This window comes from Callospermophilus lateralis, chromosome 3, assembly GCF_048772815.1.
Source record: "Callospermophilus lateralis isolate mCalLat2 chromosome 3, mCalLat2.hap1, whole genome shotgun sequence".
NCBI classification, from domain to species: Eukaryota; Metazoa; Chordata; class Mammalia; order Rodentia; family Sciuridae; genus Callospermophilus; species Callospermophilus lateralis.
This window is the reverse complement of record NC_135307.1, coordinates 25,917,268-25,940,972: the sequence shown is the minus strand read 5'-3', so window position 1 is coordinate 25,940,972 and position 23,705 is coordinate 25,917,268. Positions and strand designations below refer to the sequence as shown.

Genomic DNA, 23,705 nt, shown 5'->3' with positions numbered 1-23,705 from the left:
CGCCCCCTACAGAGTACACCTCTTTCAAGGCTCAATTCTGGTACTGAACTGCTAAGTTTGCAGAACTCACCTTTACCCAAACTCTGGGAGAACCACCTGCTTCTTCCAGAGCATTCTTCCAATTGGCATAAAGTCTGAGGACTTAAGATCTGTTCAGAGAGAAAGGAATTCCTGGAAAGAGGACAGGTCTCCTCTCTCAAGGAAATTTCTGAAGTCAAGTAATGCAATAATTACCATCCCCAACATGAATTAGTAGTTCCTCTGTGCCAGATCCCTCGCTCTGTTCTTTTGCATACGTTAGGCTTATAACCCTCACACCAGTCTTTCTAGACAAGTAGATTGTCTCTATTTCTCAGATGGGGATATTAGGGCTCAGAGAGGTTAGTTAATAGGCCTGAGCTCACATGTATAGAAGAGCCAGGATTTCATTCAAGTCTACCCAACTCCAGAAGAATCTGGCACTTAATCCCAGCATTCCCTGCAGGAGGCAGGGAAATTGGAGATGCCTATCTAGGGCACTGTCCATCATACCAGCTAATGGATTTCTTTCCCCTCCTGTGATGCCTTCCTCTGTGTCCTACAAGATAATGGAATCTTCTCTCATTTTAGTTTCTGTCTTGAAGTTAACTGGAGTTCTTTGAGATGCAGGTGTGTATTCCTCTCTGGTGGGTCATGCTGCAGTCTGGGGAGGAAAGCGTTCATTTCTTTATCTAGGAAGTTAACATATGGAACCTGAACTTTGGCAGTACCCATCAGATATAAGCACTTTTCCAAAGCCCTTGTCCTGTTGGGTGGGAGAATATTGCAGGTGCCAACTTCATGGCCTAGGGCCAGAAGGTGTTGTCTAACTAGAGATGACTTTTATTTGAAGGCTTAAACAGATCAATAGAAGCTCAACTTGTTGCTTTCAATCTCCCAGGGACGTGTCAACAAACATTAATGATGATTTCAGGAAGCGTTTCTTGAACGTTTACTATGTGCCTGGCATTGTGCCCAATGCGTTATATGGATCATCTCATTTGATCCTCATGGCAATCTTATAAATTAGGGACAGTCAGTTCTGTTATAACGCTTGTTTTGAAAATGCAAATTTGTTCCAATGCGATTGATATATTAGGGAACAGTTTGAGCATAATAATTTTGCTCTTGATTATGCGTGATTTTGCCCATCAGAAGTGCTAGGTGAAAGCCAGAAAGCTGAAGTTGGTAAACCAACCGGAGTGGGAATAGCCCAACGCACCTGCCTCTAGCCAGAGCCAGCTACTCCTGTTACCCTGTGTGTGGTGAGTCTCACCAACATCTGGTGTTGCAACTTTCTGTCCAGTTCCAGGTGACCCTTCTTCTGCTGCTTCACGACAGTTCACAAGCTCTCCTCTTCCACAAGCAAACTTTGGCTCTTTTCTTAGTGCCATGTTTTTTTGAAGTACAAAAAAGATTTCTGATGGACAAAATCATGCATAATCATACTTATACATTCCTTAACACATGTGTTAAACTGGTTCCTAACTGTGTCACTGAGGAAGTGTTCAGGTGTTGTGCCCTGATCTCATTTTTTCATAAGCTGGTGTTTTGTTTTTTTTTCTCCTGTGTGGTTTTGTAAAGTGACTGAGGAATGCATGGGTGCTCCTATTTCCATGCGGCAGGAGAGAAAAAAAGCCAAGAAGTCTGTCCAAAATATTTTAAATAACCAGTAACAAAACCAGGATCCAAACCCCAGACAACCTTACCCCCATGTCTGTACTCAAAAACCCAGGAACATTTAAAGCCAAGGCTGTCTGCATTCATCTCTGCGGTCTCCGTAACAAGTAGACAGCTCCTTTTCTCAATTGTCAGTCAAGGTCTTCTTCCTCAAGTCAGAATCACTACAAACAGTGAGAGTGCATAAAGGAATTTGGTAGCGATGGCCTAGATCAAAGAGTACCTTTATGTCCCTTTCCTGGTTTTCTTCCTGTTCCCCCAACTGCAGCTGCCCTTCTAGGGTGGGGGATACCGACCACGCCTTAGCCCTAATCCCACCTGCTACTCTCTTGCATCCTGGAATTATTATCACTAAAGAACAAAAGCACACAGTACCAGGGCTGGGAGCACAGGGCTTCTATGGCAGACAGATGGGCTCTTGTGTGTTTGGGAGGGCACGGAGCTAACACCACAAACCTTTTATGGAGCCCACTTCTCTGACATAGAGACAGAAAGAGCTTCCTCATAGCTGGACATTTGCTTTAGCTCTCAAGTAAAACAAAGTGTTTCTGTGTGTACTCTCTAAGAAGGGAGAGCCCTTTTCCCCCTGCTAATGTTAAGGCCCCATGCAGCCTTCCCTGGAAGACCAGGCAAAGGTTTGTCCTGATATTTGAGGTCCTGGGCAAAAGCATTACGGAGGCCAGTGACCAACCTCTCTCCTACCTCCAGAACCATGAAGTCCCTTGCGTGCATTTGTGGGGACCCCTCAGCCTGTGGAAGCCCACATTTCCTGCGGACAGCTTCCCCTTGGCCCTTGTTGACACTAGAGTGTACCGATCTGCTTTTGGGCGTGGAATTCTGGGTACCAGGGTATTCTCTAGATGGCTGGACAGGTGCTTCTTGCTCCGGCTGGGAACATTTGTTTAATTCTGTGCAGTGACCAGTATGTGGGCTGGATGAGGTGTAAAAGGCAATGGAGGGGGCAGTTCCAGGGCAGGGCCTCCAGGTGTCCAGGCCTGTGGTCATGCTGCATCCATCTGATCCCTTCCCTCTGCTCTGGTGTAATACCTTATTCTCACAGCTGCAAGATGCTCACTATCCTTATCCCTAATTTGTAGCCATAGGTCAGTTGGTTTCTGTCCTGGTTTGTCCTGTTATTAGGAAATATAGTTTGACTCTTATCTGATGTGCTTGTGAGTCTGAGAGGTATTAATAAGAGTAGAACATCCTGTCCAAGTCTTGGTTTCCTTATCTGTAAAGTGGGATGAATAATGTTCCTACCTGTTAGGGCCGTGGTGCTGATGAAATAAGATGATGTTCTGAAGCACTTGGCTCACTGCCAGCACAGAGGAAATGCTCAGTAAATGAAAGCTTTAGGACAGGGGTATTGCTGCTCTTCTGTTTCCTTCTCATATTCATCCTCTGATGGAGGGGATGCTCCCAGCATGGCAGTTGACACACAGAGAGGAATCCACAGCTGGATTGCTGGGATTCAGGCTCTGGCTCTATGGACCATTTGACTTTGAACCAGTTACTTAAGCTTTCTGGGCCTCAGTTCTCTTATCTGTGTAAGGGTCATGGTAGTGTCTCTTCCCTCTTAGGGTTGTTGTTGAGAGGCTTAAGGAGAGTGCCTAGTACATTGCAAGCCCCCGGTAATGTCAGCTTTTGTCAATTCAGCAATTGAATCACCTCTATGTCGAAGACGACAAGAATTTGATACAAAACAACCAGGAAACTTTTCTGTGTGTGCACAGCAAGGAAGGCAGACCCAGGGTGCAGCCACAGGTGTGTCTGACCCTCAGCCTTGCCTCCTCCCCATTTCTGAGGCCAGCACCTCAGGGCTCCCTCTGCCTCTGGTTGCCACTGTCATACAGCCCGGAGGTGTGTGCAGGGAGTGGCATTGGGCCCCAGGACTGGCCAGAGGAAACGTGTAAGTATATGTACATATCAGTTGTTTTAATAGACAAAAGTGGGGGCAAATTGCAGAAGACTGTTGACAACCAGATACTGATTGATCCAGGAGAGGTGACATTCTCACCCAGGCCAGCACCTCCTCACTCCCTCCTGCTGTTTTATTTTCTCACACTGCAGGCCTGGAGTTTTCCAGAGCGCCACTGCATTTACATCCATATTCTATTTTCTCTCCTAGAAAATAGGTCAGACTCGAGGCAGAGTTCACCAGGTGGGGTCCCTGAAGGTTCGGCTGGGACTTTCCTCTAGGAGGCTGTCTGTGCAGCTTTCCCCACACTCCCCAAAGCTCCTCCAGGGATGTAGGTGTTCAAGTAGAAAGTGGCGGGGGTGGGGGTGGGGGTGGGGGTGGGGGCTCTTGAACTCTTGCCTCTTGAGAAGATCCTGTCCCAGTGAAGAGTCAGGTGGAGGGCTTCCCTGGCTGAGCTAGCATCTGCAAGGGCAGCAGTAGTGGGTGGAGGGTCCTTTCTTTCTCCTGGTTATTAGAAGTACCAGGTCCTTTAAACTGCAGGAAATTGCTTTCAACTTGAAAACAACCATAGTGTACTTGTGGCTGAAGTTAGTGTTGAATATGCAATAAGTGCTCGTGGGGACTGAGTGGAGGTGGAAGTGCCCGGATTTACTTCTTCCCTGGTTGTGATGCTGAGGAGAGCGGGTGGTGCTGGTGATTTCAAATCCTTCCTTTCCTGGTTTTCCTTCCCTGGTTGGAGGGCAGCAGTCCCGAGGGAGGAAGTGCAGACTGGACCAGGAGGTATTTTCGTCATGATTTGTTTTTCCCTGAATATTACTTGAGCACTTGTGACCTTCCAAGACTGTGTGTGAGTGACACGTCTAGGAGGATGGGACAGGGAATGTGACAAGTTATGGGAGCCAGTCCTTGCCCTCCAGTCCTAATGGTAGAGATAACTGAGAAGGTCCTGCCTACAGCCTTTGCATTTGATAGTCTCCTCCCTGAACAGTCTGTTCTAAATACATGTGGTACTCATCTTCCTCAGGTATCAGTTCTAATATTACTTCCTGAAAAAATATTCCTTCCTTCCTTCACTATCTTCTCTAACATGGGGACCCTCTGCTGTCACTTATGCTGCTTCTCCTTTCTTCCTGACACTACTTGATGTTATGTATTTATGATTTTAAAATTGTTATCTCCCATTAAAACCCAAGAGTCTCTTCTGTGTCATTCACTGCTTGTATCCTCACTGTTCAAAGCAGGGTCTGGCCTGTAGTTGGCATTTTGTCAATAAGTATTGAATGGTGAATAGATTATCTCCATTGATACTGTTCACTGAGATAGATGGTATTAGGATCTGCATTCCCACATGAGGAGCTGAGGCATTTGCTTCTGAACCGAGGGCAGAGCTGGGATTTGGCTCTTCATCTGTTGTCATCCTCTTATACTAAATATCCTTATTTGCTTCTATTTTGCACTCATTCTCGGGAGGACTGTCCCTTATGATCACAGAGATGGAATGTGGCAGCTTCAGAGGAAAAAGAGAGAACCCCATTTCCTGATAATCCTAGTAAAATTCCCAGGCAAGACTCTTATTGGTTGGGCTTGGGTCACATGTCTGTTCCTGGTCCAATTATTGAATCCAGGAGATAGAATATTCCCATGCTCTGGCCTGAGTTTTGTGATTACTCTTGGAGATAAGGTGGGATCAGGGATTACCTCTGTGAACCCTATGGATTAAAGGCAGGGAGTGGAGTTCCCTGGAAGGCTATAAGGAGGTTGCTATAAGAAGAGAAGGCTATGGCTGATGGATACGGTCAAGTTTCTCATCCACATCCTCTAACCATCCTCCTTCCCCTCTTCCTCCTGCCTTTGCCATTTTATTCTGTCAGTCAGAATTGAGTCAGAAATTCAGGTCACTCACTGCTTCTTGGGAGAGGAGCCAGGTGATGCTGCATCTCTGTTCCTAAAGTTGGAACAGTGCTCAAAACCACCATTGACTGGAAAGGATCTTAGACCTTGATCTCTAACAAAAGGGATTTTCTGTTTGTGACAAGAACAGTGTTTGTTGCACAGGAACAGAACTATGCCAAAGTCAGGCTTGATGCGGGAGGATAAAAGAAGAAAGTGTGGAGTCATCTAAGTCCTCACTTCTGCTCACCCCAGACGTCTTTACTTCCCCTTTGCCAGCTCATACTGAGGTTTGTGGAAACCAGAGCTGGAACACTGGTCCTTGTTCCTAAGTAGAAGAGCTCAACCCAAATCACTTAACTCCTGGGCTCTCTGATGTTTGCAGTGAGTCATCTGGTCAACATTTTTTGGGTACTTCAGCCTGTGATAATTCAAAATGATAACCATCAGAGCAGCCAACATTTATGTAGCTTTTGCTTTGTACTAAGTGCCTTACAAGTAGTTAAGCTCATTTAATTCTCCTAACACTCCCGTGAGGGAGGCTCTGATATGATTCCCTTTTTATGGTTGAGGAAAATGACTTAGAAGTTCAGTGATGGACCCAAGGCTACAGAGTAAGCTGGGGTCTGAACTCAGAGCTGTCAGTCTCCAAGTTTAGATATGGGTAACTCACTGGTTTCAAAACACCTTTGGAATTCCAGGGGATCCTGTCTCCCCAGGCCTTGGTATCCTCCAAGAGTGTGTTTGTATGAACAATGGTGTTGACATTCCTGCCACAGAACCCCACATGTAAACAGTTTGATATCCTGTTTAATTAAGGGGTATTTTAACAACCACTATTCTAGGCAATCCATCAGTCACAGTTAATGGGCCTGCTTAGTTATTTATGCAGCATGTTTTCCTTCCCACCTCTTCTATTTCACCTCTTTTCTTTCTTCTTCCTGCCACTCCACCCCTAAATCTAACTCACCAGAAAACCGGAAAGGGGGTGTGGTTGAGGAGTGATTCAGAGTCTCTAGAAGTCTCTTAGAGCAGATAAATCTTCTAGGGAATACAGAGTGTGGGCTGGATAAAAGCTTGGCTCTTTCTGTGAGTTAAGTCCCATCCCAGGAGCTGGGGCACAGCAAAATCTGGTCACAGTCTGTATTTTCCAGGGGTAAGAGCCCTCAGGACTCCCTGGAAATTTACAAATACAATTACAGATGTTTTTATTATTGGCAGGAAGAGTGTTACCTACCTTGTTCAGGCAGCACATCAAAGGCACAGAAGATAGATCACAACCTGCTTGTGGGGTACCTGGGAGACTCTCACCCAGCTTCCCCAGGGCTTCCCCATTTTAGTCTTCAAACTGAATTGGGTTCTATATGCCTTCAAGAGACCTAGGCTCCAGTTGAATCAATTTGCACTGAATGGGATTCTAGGCTCTGTCTCTGGACCACCTGTGGGAGCAGGGCGTGGGGAAATCTCCCAACCTCTTTCATCCTCTGTTTTAGTCAGCTTTTTTGCTCCTGTGAACAACAGATCTGACAAAAACAAATTTAAGGAGGAAGAGCTTATTTGGGGGCTCACATTTCAGAGGTCTCAGTCTATAGATGGCCAACTCCATTCCTTGGAACCTGAGGTGAGACAGACATCATGGCAGAAGTGTGTAGTGGAGGAAAACCAGGAAGGGAAGAGAGAGAAAGAGACTTCCTGTCACTACAGACAAAATATATACCCCAAATCCATGTCTCAATGACCCACCTCCTTCAACCACACCCCACCTGCCTACAGTTGCCAAAAGCCTTTGGGGGGGCACCTCATATCTAAACCATAACATTCTCCATCTTAACAAAAAAGAATGAACTAGATAACTAGATAACTAATGTCTATGGCCATCCCGTGATTCCAAGTGGGTCAACCCAGGAATACCCTCCCAGTGGTTCCTCTCCTCTGCTGAAATGTGTGCCGTCAGGTTGGCTCTAGGGGTTTGAACAGTGCCCTAGGCTGCCCTGACTTAGGCTGCCCCCCACGTGATTCTATTTCACATCTGAGGAGAGGATCGAGAGGTGACGGTGTTGTTCAAGGAGATGCTTTGAAAGTTCCTTGGCTTAATTCAAATGTCAGCCTTCCCAGAGTTGGATGTTTATTTGCGGTCAGAAGTGGTTTCCAATGCCGATTCTTGTCATTAGTGATGGGGTGAAAAGCAAAGAGAAGAATAGCAGGGAGATTGTTCGTGTGGTGGCTGCTCCACTCACACACCATGTCATGCACACCCCGCTGTCTGTGATGAAGAATGGTCACTGGGAACAGGGGAAGGAGGGAATTGTAAATGTCTTGGTATCTTGTGACCTTCAGTTCTATGTGGTGAATGTGTTGCAACTTGTCCCTAACACTTATGCCTCTTTTCCTTATTTCCTTAAGGGAGTGGTTTATTCATTTTTCTCTCTGCTGGGAACCTTGCTTGACTTCGCATCCAGTGTGTGGTACCTGAAGAGGAAGAGGATTTGCTTGGGTGTCCGTGTGCAGAAATCAACCAGAATATTTTAACCAATATTCTTGCAGGATTCCAGTCTGCTTGGCTCATTGGAGCCCTATCTGATTCCAGGATGATGTCTTTCCGGACAGATGGGAAGTTGACCTCTCTTGCTACATGCACAGTGAAAGGGGAGCTCAGCTCCTTGGCTTGCATGGGTGGTTTTGGGGTGAAGGTAGAACTAAGGGCTCAGAAGCTGAGCACTGTTGATGGCTTGCATGAACTTGATAGTCATGCAAGGGCACATTGCATTTGAGTGTGTGTGCTGCTAACACTCTTCTTCCTTTCTCTCCCCTTCTTCCCATTCTCTCTCCTCTCCCTTCCCCTCCCTTTGAAAATGCTGCCACAGATGTCAGTCAAGGTCCAGGTGAGTCTTTGTGTTTGCACCGCTGCCTTGGGAATCTCCCCTCTGCTAGATTGTGCATGGTTTGACTCTGACCCCTCTTTTCTAGGGATAAAAATCTGAGCATATTGTGTTTTCAATGATATAAGTTTAAAAGAAGAAATGCCTTCAATTGATGAATTTGTATTGGTTTAGAGGAACCATTTAAAATCAAAGGAATAAGGTTCCCTGACTTATATGATCACTTAGGATTTCTGGGTGAATCAAAGAACTGGGAAATTAGCATTTAAAAAGTGTTTAGATATGTGTTCTTTGATTTAATGAACATTTTGCCTTATGTTCTATGAATCTGCTTCTATAGCTTCATGTGGTTGAAGGTTGAAGATACAACACATTTAGCATGGAAAATATGATATGGGTAAATGAAGGTTTCTTCCTTTTATTCTAAGTAATGTCTTTTTTCCTTACAATTAATTTAGTAATATTTATTTTCCTGGTTATATAAGTAATACATGTTCACTATAAAAAAAAAGTCTGATAAAATGTTTTTTAATCAATAGAAAAATGGAAGAATGACCTTTATGATAACTGTGTACTTCTCTATTTAAAATGCACAGTCATCCAGGGTCTCAATTTTAAGTACGGTGTGTGAGCATACTTTTTAATATGTGTGTACACACTCGCATGTATAGAATCGTGAGAAGATGCAAACGTTTATAGGTAATAGGTGTCTGAAGACTTGGAATGCATTGAAGACTGTTCTAAACTGGCTAGAACTTTTAAGAATAGGAAGAGGGCATTATATGTTGTCACATTTTCTTATTTATTCCATTTAACATTTAATCCTCATAGTGTCAATTTAAGATAGGTATCATTATATTTATTTTAATATGCAGAAAATTAAATTTAGGGCCCAACTGTTCAAGCAGTTTTGCCCAAGGTCATAGTTTATCTGAGGTATCATTGACTTTGGAATTTGGGGTATTTTCCCTCTAGAACTCATGCACTGGATGGTACTTACTGGCCTATCACTGAACATTAGCAACAATTGAAGGTCTTGTAGGTGTTTCCTAATTGTACTGTTGTTTATTTATTTATTTTTGTATTGAGGTGATGTGACATTTTCTACACCTTTCTTTTAGTTATTGATTGTTATCCCTACCTTATAACAGAGGGGTTTTCATATCTCTTTTTCTGCTGCCCTCCATCTTTAAAAATAATTGAAGTTGAACATAGGCACAGAATACCGTTTCCTAGGACATACCATCAAATTCATTCTTCCTACTTCATAATATTTTAGTTACTTAAAAAATAGTTGTGTACCAGGCATTGAGGACAGAGCAATGCACAAAAGACACTTCCTGCCTGCATGAACCTTGTATTCTAGACAGAGGCAGACAGTGAACATACATACACACACACACATACATACATGCATTTATTTACATGCTTATGCACCTTAGATGTAAAATTGAACATTGTACCGGGTGGTGAGTAATAAGGGCTACAGAGAAAAATGGAGCAGAGTAAAGGAGAGAAGTCCCTACTTTTTAGAGGGACTTCTCTGATGAGAGAATATTTTCCCGGGGTACTTCGAGGAGGTGTGGGAGTAAGCCCAATCCTTCAAATTTTGTCTGTCAAAGTGCCTCTCAGCTTACCCTCCCTTTTCCTGACAGAGATGTCACCAGGGATGAGCACTTGGGCTGTGCATGTGGGACCTGCATAGGTTTTCCCTGCTGAGGAGTAGCAGGGGCTGAAATCCAGCCTGCCTTCATGAGAGCCTCAATATAAGATAGGTATCATCTGCCTCTGGCCTGGCCTGTACCCCTGAAAGGTTCCTTAGAGGGGGGGGGGATTTTTGCCATATTGGTCCTAGATGGAAGAGAATGGTGAGGAGGCTCATAGGCCTTATGGGTAGAAGGGGGTGACCCTTCCTGGGACAACAGCAACAGTGGTCCCCTCCTGCTAGTGACTACCCATCCCCCAGGTCATGGTACCATTCCATTTTCTTGGCTGTTGTCTCATTTTATTGTCTTACAACACTCCGAGGTTTGTTGCCTGAGCTCAACGTCACTGCTGAGGAAACTGAGGCCCAGTGAGGTCAAGCCATGTGCTACAGTCACCCAGCCCTTGAGCGGCAGGACTGAAAGGGGATTCTAGCCAAATCCCAGATCATGTGCCCTTCGTTCTGCCCTTGAAGTGCCTAGGGCCGACTGTCAAACCTGTCACTCCTCTATCCTCTTGATTTTTTATGATTTCTAAGCCTTGTGATTCACATCCTTTCCTTGTGGCCTGGGGCATGGCGGGAGGTGGCCTGCACTGGCCTGGCCCTGGCTGGGATCGGTGGGCAGCCTCCAGTCTCTCTGAGCCCCTGGCCAGGCAATCTGGAGCCAGCTGTGCTGTGACTCTGACACAAGAGGCCTTTAGTGGTTCTTTGATTTTTTCCCCCCTTCCCCTCAGGAAGACAAATTGGGGATTTTATGAGCTAATGTAACTGTTTACCCAGGGGCTACTGGAAGACTATAAAGGGACAATTGATTAATTGATGAATTTGACATGCTGAGGAGATGGTTAGAAGTAACCCACTGGAAGATGCAGGCTGAGATGGGCCAGCCTGGCGGGAGCACCTTCCCAAACTCTAAATGGCAGACTGGGAGCTCCAAGAGTGAGTCTTGGACATCCAAGGGAATGGGGAAGACATTTTGGAAAAGGATGTAGTTCCTTTTCCTGGTCTTTGGGAAGAAGGTTCAGATGGCATGCTGCCTGCAGGAGTGGGGCTTGGCACTGCCACCTTCCTGCCTTCTCTTCCCCTCCAGGAAGGTGCACTACTGATCGGGAAAGGGAGCCTCAGGAAGTTTCAGGAACCCACCTGTGGTCCCTCCTGCTAGTGGATGGACCAGGATCTCAGATCCATGGGTCTGCTAACCTGTGTGCCTGTCATCCTAAACCCTGCCATTACCATGGGGGTGCTGTGGGCCAGGCTCCTGTCTAAACTGTGTCTGCATTCCTATCTCGTCACAAGGTTCATGGCACAGAGTAGAACCTCAGAAATCTTGATTGAACCGAAAGAGTGGCCATGCCATAAGCGCAAGGGACATTGTGAATCTGTGGGGTCCCAAGACATGTGAGAGTTTAAAGGACATCCTGTCAAAAGAGCACAGACTTTCAGAGAGGCAAACTGAGGCCCAAAGAAGAGAAGGGACACGTCTAAGGCCATGTAACCCCACTTGGGGCCTGGAAGGCACCCTGGGTAGACGCCATGTTCCATGCTCATGCTCCCTGGGAGTTGTCATTTGTCTTCCTGGGATGTGTGGGGAGGGGGTGAGGAGTCCCATCCCTGCCTTGCCCTCCACCCTCTCCTAACTTCTGCGTGTTCCAGAACTGTTAGGGGAAGGGAAGCCTAGTGGAGGGATCCAGGAGGCAGGCCCCCCACTGGCCTGTGGGGGGGGGGAGACCCTGTTCTCCCCTTCTCTGGTATTCTCCCTCCTGCCAGGGGCCATTTGTGGTCTCCCTCGCAGCCTCCTCACTGTGGATAATGTCTCAAGCTCTGCCCGCTGATTAGAGCTGGAATTTAAATGAATAACTGTGACCTTGTGGAAGTGCCCTAGTTATGCAGAGGCCCGACGAGGAAATAGGCCTCTCTTTGGTCCATCAGAGCCCTGGCAGGCGCAGGAGGAGGGGCTCCTGTCTGAGGAGCCCCAGAGGAGGCCTCTGTTGGCAGAAGGAACTGACGCCTTTGCCGTCCTCCACCTGCTCTTGATCTCTGCCCTCACTGTCTTTTCCTCTTCAGTGTAAGCCATCCCAGGACTGTCCTAGGGCAGGGGACCTGGTTATCTGCCCTGAACCCTGCACTGTCTCCAGAGAGTTGCTCAGTTCAGCCCCAGAGAGAGAGAGACACTGATCTGTGCCTGAAGTCAGAAGGCAGCGCCTAAGGAATCCAGCTTGTGTCTGTGGACACAAAGAGAAGGCTGCAGAAGACTGTTGACCAGGGGACCAGCAGCATCAGCATCACTGGGAGCTTGTTAGAAAAGCAGAAGCTCAGGCCCTACCTAGACCTGCTGAAACAGAATGGGCATTTGATCAAGAGCCCCGAGTGTCAGCACATTAATGTTGGAGACACACTGGTGTCTCTCTTCCCCTGTGGGGCCTCCAGGTGTGTCTTCACCTAGGAAGTTGCAGTTCCACTTGCTAAAGCCCTATCCTCATCTCTTGTGTGGGCACAGCATGAGACGCCTACTTGATCTTGCTGACTGGAGTGGGAGGGAGAATGAGATTAGAGAAGGGGAACAATGAAAGGTTACTGGCCACTCAGGCCTTGCAGGTTGCTGTTGAGACACTTTCTGTATAATAGTTTACATCCTGTGAGGCAAGAGACCACAGGAGTGAGTAAATTATGACTCAAGGGCCAAACCCAGCCCACTGCCTGCTTTTGCAGGTTTGTGAGCTAAGATTTTTTTTTTTTTCAACATTTTTAAGTGGTTGCAAACAATAGAGCAATGGGTAATACCAAAACTGCATGAAGTTCGGTTTCCACATTCGTAAAGTTTTTGGTGGAACACAACCAGGCTCAGTCCTTTGTCTATTGTCTGTAGCAGCTTCTGAGCCACAAAGTCTGAGTTGGGTAGTTGCAATAGAGACTTCACAGCCTGAAAAGTCTAGAATAATTACCTGTAAGGGAAAAAATTGCCACCCTGGGTTAGAGCACAGACTCTTGAGTGAGGTGCTGGAGTTGACATCTTGTCTCTGCCACAGTGATAGGACCTGATCAAGTTACTTGGTGGCTCCTACTTTCTGTATCTATAAGATAGGGGCGATGAGAGGATTAAGTGAACTCTTGCACATAGTCCTGTTAACTGTGCCTGGCATAGAGTAAGCGACGTATATTTAGCTTTTATTATTAGTTATCTCATTGGAATCTTTGAATCTTTCAATTTGTGTTTCTCTTTTATAGATGAAGACATTTTTTTTTAAGATGTCCCCCTCTTTCTTTGTGTTTTTGTCTCCCTAATTGTCCAGTGGCATGTCCAGTTCTATGACACAGCACCTCTCTACACACATCTGTTGTTCTCTCCTTTTTCCACACTCTCTCCCATGGGGTCCTCACCTTTAGGCTTCCAATGAGTGAATACTTCCTCATGCTGAAATCCCCACTGTGCTCTCAAGTGGAGCCTTGGAATTCCAGTAAGAGGGGACAGAGACCAATATCTACAGTACACTCATCATATGCCAGGTGGAGAATCCTGGGCTCCGGGAAGTTGCATCTTTTTGTTCAAGGTCAGGAGCAGGCGTGGTAGATTTTGAGACTGAAGTTCTTGTCTGGGACTTCAGATCTGTGGTTCTGCTTTCCCCCAGAGCTATGTCCCCTTGGTCAAGTGATGTAACCCCTTTAGCCCCTTTGGACAACAGGGTTCCTTTCTTTAAGGTGAAGGATCGGTGTCAGACAACCTTTCAGCCTTCTTTCATTCTGAGAGCGTAGGACTAGTTTGTCTGAGACTCTTTGGGGAAAAGCAAGGAGTAGAATGTCTTTCCACTACCAAGCTCCTAACTCCAGAAGTACCTATAACATTTTACCTTTCTTTCCTGTACTTTTGGGCAAGAGTCCCAGTGCTTTTTCTCTTATTACTTTATTAGGAAAAAAACACTTGACATTTATTGAGCTTGTATTTTGAGCCAGGCACTGAAATGCTAAGTTTTGCATGCATTATTTAATTTTTTTTTGATATTCCCAGGAAGTAGATTCTATTATTAGGTCCATCTCACCTCTGAACCACTGATACCGTCCAGTAGAAGGTAGTGGAGTAGGATACAAAACCCTGGTCAGTCTGGCCCTGGAAGTGTCTCATAGGAAGTTCCATCAGAGCATATACTCCACAATGCGCCCTCCTGTTCATGACTGTTCTTGGCCAAGAATAGTGCCAATACATTATAGGCACAGAGCAAAGACTTGCTGAATGAATAAATAGTTTGGGACTCAGATCTTAGTTTTGCCTTAGGCCACTCTAAAAGTCTGCTTTTTATTGGAGCTCACCCTGAGATGGAAGGTAATTAAACCAATCTTTATTCAGTGCCCATCTTGGGCTCCGCTCAGTGGACAATGCAGGCTACCATGTGTGATTGGGTTGGAAGGGGCCCTGGATGGCTAACAGTGCTCATTTTCATCCAATTGCCAGGCTAGGTCCTGAGAAGTTCCCCTTGGCTCCCATGGTCGTATTTCATGGGAGTAAGGAGTAATTGTGAGTAAGGAGCTATTGGCCATTCTGCCCCCAGCTCTGGTTATCTCAGGAAGCAGATCACTGAACCTTGGTGCTTCTTTGCTGGAACCTTTTTAAATGCCCTCCTTTGGCTCTCTTAGAAAGGCAGACCCACTAGAGGATTGGATATGGTCACCTTTCATTTCCCAGTTCTGGAGGGAAAGGCCAGAATTAGAGCTGGACAAATCATTAGCAATTTCTAGTCAAGGCACTGATACCAATAATACTACCCCACCCAAGGGCACCAAATGTGTGGGGAGTTTATCTGTTGGTTCAATGAGGGGCATGGGTGGCATTTAGTAATGTGGGGCAATAATGCTAAACAACCTATGATATATGAGACAGCCTCATTCAAAAATTTATGATGCTTAAAGTGCCATTGATGAAATCACTGGGAAACTATTCTAGATCAATTCCTTCTTTGCAGAGAGGGGAAATTAGGCAATATTGGACTTCCATATAACCCAGCTAAGTCAATATTTTTAGTGTGTGTGTGTGAGTGTGTGTGTGTGTGTGAGAGAGAGAGAGAGAGACAGAGAGAGACAGAGAGCGAGCGCACAGTGACCATTGGAGAACATCCCAATCAGTAGACTGGCCCAGGGAGGCCTGGTACGTACGTAAGTTAGAAGTTAATCTAGTCAGTTTGCTGGGTCAGGCCTCAGGATGGGTGTGGAAATGGAATGCAGCCAAGAGCCCAGGACAGTGACTTCCCTGGGAGGCAGTTTTGCTGATGGACTGGGAAGGGAGGCATCTGAGGGCTGGGGTCTGCTACTGCTGCCAGCTTATTAAAGAAATGGTATTGGCCAGAGTTGACAAGTGGGCAGAGATGGGCAGAGATGGTCCCTAAATAGACCAGTGTCATAAACAATGACCACAAGAACATACTTTTGAGCCCTTCCTGTGTACCATGAACTATGCCAAGTGCTTGCCATGTGTGGCTGCTTGATGTCCCAGTGATCCTGAGGGCATATTTTATAGATGAGGGGGCAGATATTTTATAGGAAAGAGGCCCGGAAAAGTTCACTTGCCCCAAATCTCATAGAAGTAGGGCTGGGATTTGAGTCAAGATTTTTGGATTACTGAGAGCAGAGGTTTGCAAACTCTAATAAGCACCAAAGTCATCTGGTGAGCTAATAAAGGCAATCCAGGCTCATTAAAGAAAGATAGTTCTCTCAGGTGATTCTGGTATGACCACACTTGAGAACTGCTGTTTGAAAGACAATGATCTGAAGGTGAAGAGAAATAAGATTTCATACTTAACCACTATTTTATACCACCAAAGTCTTTCATGGAAAGAGTGAGTTTGAAGGGAGGAAGGGACGAATGTGGCCCTTCTGTGTCTCAATGGCATCTAGGTCTCAGGGCCTATAGAGACATTATAGCCAACTGTGAATTTTCCCCATTGCCCTCTATGTTCTTCCACAGGCTTTTGAGGGGCAGGGAGTGTCTTAGTCTGAGAACAGAGACTTATCTGTGCCCATCTCCCCATTGCCTGCCATATTTTATGTGCTCACAAACTTCCATTAGCATCACCATTTTAGGGATGAAAGAGACCAAACAGGTTGTTGTGTTTGTCAGCTTTCCATTGTTGTGATGAAATACCTGAAATAAACAACTTTATTAAAAGGAGGAAAGATCAATTTGGCTCAGAGTTTCAGTTCATGATCATGTGGCTCCATTGTCACTGGGCCTATGAAGAGGTAGAACATCATGGCAGGGAGTGCATGGTGAGCAAAGCTGCTGACCTCTTAGTAGCCAGGAAGCAAACAGAGAGAGAGAAAGGGAAAGGGGACAATTTATGCATTCCAGGGCACGCCCCCAGTGACCTACTTTCTCAACAAGTTTCCATCACTTCTCAATAGCACAGTAAGCTATGAATCCATCAATGGCTTAATCCATGAATGAGGTCAGAGCACTCATGATCCAAACACCTCCCAAGGGCCTCAGCTCTGAACACGGCTACCCCGGGGACCAAGCCTTCAACACTTGAGCTTCTGGGGAACTTCATGTCCAAACATAGCCATTGTCAAGGCTCATTATGCACCTGACTTTTGAAATCCCTTCTCTAAGAGTTTATTCAGACTTGAGTTGAACCCCTTCTGCAATGAGCAACTCATCGCTTTTAGCTTTTACATTCCATTTGGACAGCACTAAATGTTTGAGAGTTCTTTCTTATCCTGAGTCATTATAGCTTTCACCACCTGTATAGCTTTCAGTCCTTGGAGAGACACAGAATAGATCTAATTACACTCCCAGTATTTGAAGACAAGCCTTTTGTCTTTAAGAATTTTCTTTTCTAAAGGCTAAAACATCTCCAGTTTCTATGGGCATTTTCATCTAAGGGTTTCAAGTTCTTTCATTTGGGTCACTGTTTTCTAAAATATGACATCCCCTCACCTCCTTTCCAAAGATGTCCACACCACATATAGTGAGTGATATGGGCACAATTGGGATAGGTCCATTATAGGATGGTTACATTGCTTCTTTTTTCTAGAGTCTATATCTTATATCTGTTAATGGCAGCACTAAACACCTTAACATTTTTAAAAAAGAAATTACTATAGTATTAAATTATACCTAAAGTCAATGAAAATCCTTCCTATTTTTGTGGGCACTACTGCTAAGCCATTTCTCTTTCCTTCCTACATTTGTGCAATTGGTTTATTTGACTTAGGCTTGGGACCTTTCTTTGATTTTGTTAAATAGCGCACCGTGAACTATTTGGGTGTAGTTTTTTTTTTACTCAGCACTTCAATTGTTCCTTTCAGTTTTATGTTACTCACGAATGAAGAATGATTTTGGAGAAATCCACGATAGTAGGAAAGCAAGGACTTTCTCCCCTTTGGGACAAGTCTTTTCTAAAAGTCTTTAGTGCTGATTCTTTAGCCCGTAGAGTGACAGTCATGACTTCCTTCATCTCTCCACCATCTATGGATTCATTTATGAGGAACTTTTGTCACTCTTTATACCAAGAGATGAAATGCACTGGGAATGTGCTGTGGGGGTTCTGTCCTCTACTCTGAGGTTAGGCCATACAGAAGCTGTTGGTGACTCATGGTGTAATTGGTGGCAGCACTTTCTATTCAGTCAGTCCAGCCACCATGCTGTAAGAACAAATTTGCTCTAGAGGCCAACTTTGAGAGCAAGTTGGTACAGTTATACCCCATCAATGGTTAGACAGTGTGGATTAAGCATGGTGGCATCATGGAAGGGCAAAACCCAATGGGACTTCACTGGCCCCTATCTTAGAGAATTAGCAGCAGTAACTCTTCTTTTTTGTTTCTCTGGAAACCATTATCACCATCATCAGTCCAGCTATTTAGCTCATGTTCATTACTGTGTCAAACTTATGGAAAAGCCAAAATCATATATGTAAAAAGTTGGTCTTCTTGAGTGTTAGCTCATGATTGCTGATAGGTGATTTGCTTGGTTATGGTGGTGGTAGGCTATGGTGGTGATAAGCTTACCATTCTGACCATGGGTAGTGTTCTCAGCATATTACTTAGAACCATTGAAATTGCTGGTTTTATAGTATAGAAATAGTCAAATATTAGTACTTTCATGTGATCCAATTTATTGCTTGGCCTCTTTGGATCCATAGAGGCAAAAGATCTTAATGTTGAAAGGGATTATTGTTAGCTATGTCCTAAAATCCCACTTGTATTCTCTTTTGTGGTATTTCTGGCAGGTGAAACTTCCCTTATCTTTCTATCCTCTCTTTATACTGAATGTGTTTGCCTATTTATCTTGCATATGCAGGGTTTTTTTGGTGGGGGATGGGTACTAGGGAGTTGAACTCAGCAGCACTTGACCACTGAGCTGTATCCCCAGCCCTGTTTTGTATTTTATTTAGAGACAGGGTCTCACTGAGCTACATAGCACCCCACTTTTGCTGAGGCTGGCTTTGAACTCATGATCCTCCTCCCTCAGCCACTTGAGCCCCCTGGGATCACAGGCATGCACCATGACACCAAGCTGCATTTGCAGTTTTTAAAATGCTTGAGGGCAGTGCTCATATCCTTACATAGCTCTCTCAAATGGGCTGAACATAGAAGTTTCTTCAGTCGTTCTGTATTTGACATGCTTTTGGACTCCTTATAATCCTGGCTGTCTTTCTTAGGAAACACCCCACCTAGTTAAGCTACTCCTCATATATTGTACCATACTCTGAATCAAAACACTTAGTATAACAAGAAGTAGGACTATTGAAATTTTGTGTGTTGGGTATGGGGGATGGTGCTTAAGTACCAGAATGTTATTTTTTTTCCTTAAAATTAAATTCCACATCTTTCCTGTTCCTAGCCTTTTGGACTGCTGTCCCAGTAGCTAAAAAATTGGCTACTCCTTTAAACTTTAGATCATCACAACATCCAGAGAGCATGCTATTCATGTCCCTAGCTGAGTCATTGATCAAATTACGGAACAGGCCTCAGCTCTGCTGTAAGGTGCAAATGAACCCCTGGTAGAAAAGGAAACTCAAGTTCACAATGAAGGTCAAGGAATTGCCCAGGGAAGGGCCAGTCCGAGGTCCCTTTCCCTTTAAGTATTCAGCACCCTGTGCCCTTTCTCCTGCTCATGGTGGCAGACTTTAGCCCATATGACTCTTTCTTCTTCTGTCAAAAAAGTCCCTGTGCTGTGCCCCTTTCTTTGAGGAGAGACCTTTCGTTTGGCTGTGCTGATGATCTGTCCCACATGATGATGTCAGTGGCTGAGGAGCAGTGTGTCTCATGTCCAGATTTGCATTTTAAAGAGGGAAGTGGCTTAATCTCTCCACGAAATAACCTGGGAAAGGAAGAGTTTTATATTTCAGTAGAAATACACATTAAGCTCCCTCTCTCTTCAAAATGCAAATCTGGACATGAGATTCTTCCTTTCTTTCTTTTTCAAATTCCTGATCACCCGTACAGACGGGATCCCTACCTAGCTGCTTCTCTCTGACGGCCCCTCTCCCCGCTCTACACCATCTCCTTAGTTTTTCTGGAAAAACATCAGGTGAATGTTTCCCTTACCTTCTGATTTTATGTAATTACTCTTTAAAAAGTTCTTGTGGTTTCCTAAGAATTCAACATTGGCACTTGCAGCAATTAGTGACATTTAATGTCTCTGCTTTGGTATGGAAAAAAAAAAAAAGAGATTATATATGTGGATTTTTCACTGGGATAAAAGTTACCCTGAAAGTGAATGAAATAAAAGTCTTGGCAGAGATAACTCATTTTTCTGAATTTTTTTTTCTTCCTTCCCTGAAATACTTTCTCCAGTTACCCTGCCAGGGTGAACGAAGGAAGGAAAGATTGAAAACCCTCAGAGGTGGGTGGAATACCACAGGTTTGAGGGGAGACAGTATTAGCTTAAATGACGGAGGCCTTGGGCTTCTGGCCAGGTTCCTGAACACTGAGTTGTCTTCTAGCCTGCTTCAGTAAATGCTTTCCATTCTCCATATTAGTCATTCTCATGACAGGCTTCATGATGGCCACAGCTGCTTACAAATGAGTTTGCTTTCATAGCCATTTCCATTTTCCCAAGCTGCAAAAGCAGCTATCTCCATGGGGATTTTCCTGAAGGGTGTAACATAGTTTAGAGGGCCATACATATATTTCGCATATATTTTACATATGATTTGCAGTCTGTTCTAAGGCAATTTTGATTTTGCATGTCTTATCTTTTTCTCCTCTTGTTCCTGTTTGTACTTTGGGAATCTGTGTACCATGAAAGATGGAATAGAGCAATAGAAAGGGAGGAGGGAAGGTTTAAGAATCAGACCCCTGATGGGATCCAGAATGGACCCTGGATCCAGCAAGGGTGGTACTTTATCAAGGTGTGACATCAGATAGAATTCTTTTTTTAATTGGGTACTGGGGATTGAACTCAGGGGCACTCAACTACTGAGCCACATCTCCAGCCCTATTTTGTATTTTATTTAGAGACAAGGTCTCACTGAGTTGCTTAGTGCCTCACTTTTGCTGAGGCTGGCTTTGAACTTGTGATCCTCCTGCCTTAGCCTCCCAAGCTGCTGCGATTACAGGCATGCACCACTGTGCCTTGCTAGAATTCATGATTGCTTGGCTCTCAAAAGGTCATCTGAGCCCAGCTTCTGTTTCCTACCTACTCTTAGGTGAACTTCTATGGATCTGACTTTTGAGTCATAGTTGAGGATCTGTTCAAATCTAGAGCTTCTGGCAAAATTGTTTTAGAAATGTTTTTGGTTCCATGAGCCCTGAGTCCAGCCCAAGCCTTATCTTTTGGCAGCCCTGAAATATCAGTCCCAGAATAAATGCAAACTTCAAACCAGGTAGGTGATAGTCCTAGGGCTGGCAGTGTGGCCTGGGGAGCCACTGGTGATGTGCATGCATTTTGACCCTCTGCTTCTGAGGTTGTCAGGAAGGTCTATCTTCATTTTAACTCCTTCCTTGTCAAACACACACAGAACACATCCAGCAGAGATTCTCCTTCCTTTCTTGCTAATTATGTCCTACTCAGTTTTTAAGATACTTCGAACATTACTTTCTGTAAACTTATGTTGCAAAGTCATAGAGTTTCATTTTCTTTTTAAAATAAAAAGTATTTTTTTTTTTTTATATTTCAATGTTAAGTATACGTGGAAAAAAGATGAACTTCTACTAATCTCAGTAACCCCACCTCCATCCCAGGTTACAACTCAGCGGCAGACCCTTTCCTCAGAGGGTCTTTCTTTCACTTTTTATCCCGAGGGTGCTGACTCTCTTCCATGAAGGGGTTATGCTAAGTCCTTATGTTCATCCTGAGTTCCTCTCTTTCCATAGTTCTACAGTGTTAAATTCTCACTGGGCATTTTTGCTTGAGTGATCCTTCTCTCTCTTCAGCTCATCATGCCTGAAACAGAACCCACTCTGTCCTCACTCCTAATCCACCTGCTATCCCACCTCACCCACCTTCCTATTTCTGACTTTGCTTCCTGCTCTCTCCCATCCATCCCTCCCCTGATGTATCTCATCCATCATCAAAGCCAGAGAATCCTCTTTTCCCCTTTTCTTTCCTGCTGCCATGATACTCATTTGGGTCCTTTGTCCATGACTGATCTTTCTGCCTTCATCTCTTTCCATCTAATCCATCCTATCCATTTTATTGCAAAAGCAATCTTCCTGGACATCAGTTTTCCTGGATCCTGCTCTTGCCCATGAACCCTCAATTTCTTCCAACAGCTGCAAGATCAAGTCCATCTCACTTAACCTTGAAACACTGGACCTCCATACTCTGATCCCTAGGACAATCTTTCACTCCTTCTTTATATGAGCTCTTTATACATATTCATTCCTTTTTCTGTATAGCATGTGTTTGTTGCTTTATCATCGATAGCACTTCCATGTGCTTAGTACCACCCTAGTTATTTCTGAAAAGGTAAACAGGAAAGCTCTTATAAATGTGCTTCTTGATCTTGGAAGCTGGTGGTGCTGTCTGGACTGTTCACCAACTCTCTAAATCTTAAAGCATCTTCCAAGGCCTATTTTCTGAGCACTCAGCATGCCCCTGTTAGTCCTTCTTTGCCTGATTGTCTGGTTCCTTGATACTTAGCAATTCCCCATTCATTTCTCACTCAACCACCAAGCACACACAGAACACCTACTGTGTGTCAGGCACTATAATATTTTGCCTCACACATTAGTACACTTTCAGAACATAAAATTTACATTATTTATTTCCTCCTCAAAACAATGTATGAAGTAGACAATATTATCCATATTTTATAAATAGGAAAAAATCCAAGCCCAAGAAAAGTTTAGGAACTTTCCTAGGGTTACAAGCTAGAAAGTAGCAGAGATGAAATTCAAATCTATTTCAGGGGTCCTTACTGTTAATCCCTGTGCTTCACATGAGGTGCTGGTATATGTCGTGTGTGTGTGTGTGTGTGTGTGTGTGTGTGTGTGTGTTTGTGTGTGTGTGTAACCCTAAACACACAGATCTCTTTCCAGCTGGATTTTGAACTCCTAGAAGTTACAGATGCTGTATTATACCTACTTGCATTCCCACCCATCCCCAACCAGCCCTTGCATGAAGAAGGCACTTGAACTGCTTGCTTGATTGGTTGTTGGTTTTTCTATTTACTATTGAGAAACCTGAGGTTTTTTAGCACCAACTGGGGATGTTTTGAAAGATCAGGTGGAGATAGAATTTCAGAATAGACCTGAATACTCTGGAATTCTTGGTTTCCAGTTCTTAACTCTGCAAGCCATGAGGATAGGGTTACACAAGAAAAGAGATTGATGTAAAAGCTCTTGAAAGTGAAATAAAATTCCCTTCACAAAGAGCAAAATAAAACTCAAATCATGTTATACTTACACAGGCTACCCCCTCCCCCATCCAATTTCCTGTCACACTTAACTCCTGTCCATTTGCTTTATTGCCTGCAAAACCAGAGTTTTGGCATTTAGGTGCTCAAGTTTGCTTTCCTGGTTTAATATTTCTATTTAAGGCTTTTATAAGTCGAAGAAGATGAACATTTTACTTGAGTGGCAATACTGCGAGCACATATGTAGTTTAATAAAACTGATAAGTACATATTCGAATTTAAAAAACACAGGTGGTAGGTTATTTGCATTTTAAAAGGATTCTTCCCTTCACAAAAGGATCCACTGCAGGGTTCCATTAAATATCCAATTCCTCTTAGTGAATTTATCATACAATTTAATTTACCAAAATTTGATTTATATGCCATTCCCAAGAGGTAGCTCTCAAGTTTCAGGGACCTTGGGAACCACTTGGGCAACTTATATACCGTTCAGTTCTGGCTCCTACTCCTCCCCAAGATTCAAATTCATTGTGTCTGGTGTGGAGTCCAGCATCTTTTTTTTTTTTTCCAAGCATTTCACAGGTCACTAGTGAAACACACAGAAGTTGAAACCCAACTGGGGAGGTTTCCCCAGGGTCTGAGGACCCCTTATTATCAAGTGTCTTGCTTATCCTTCATTTTGGAAAATTGTAAAAATATTTGTTTGGGTCAAGTAGACTCTTCAGCTCTTTTCTACTTACTGTCCTGTAGTTGCCATGTATCTTTAATCTCAGCTAGAAAATGGTTGCTTTTTAATCCAACAACAACAACAGCAACACACCCCACTT

The 23,705-nt window shown here is 44.3% G+C and overlaps 1 protein-coding gene across 9 annotated transcripts in view; it reads left to right on the top strand.

Annotated features, from left to right (window-relative positions):
- Nucleotides 1-23,705, top strand: part of Nrxn3 (neurexin 3) — a 1,468,922-nt gene that overhangs the window by 24,470 nt on the left and 1,420,747 nt on the right. For all 9 annotated transcript variants that reach the window (XM_076848054.2, XM_076848052.2, XM_076848056.2 and 6 more), the window contains exon 2: nucleotides 8,371-8,388. In XM_076848054.2, coding sequence (XP_076704169.1) covers nucleotides 8,371-8,388 — 18 coding nt within the window. The remainder of the gene's footprint in view (nucleotides 1-8,370; nucleotides 8,389-23,705) is intronic.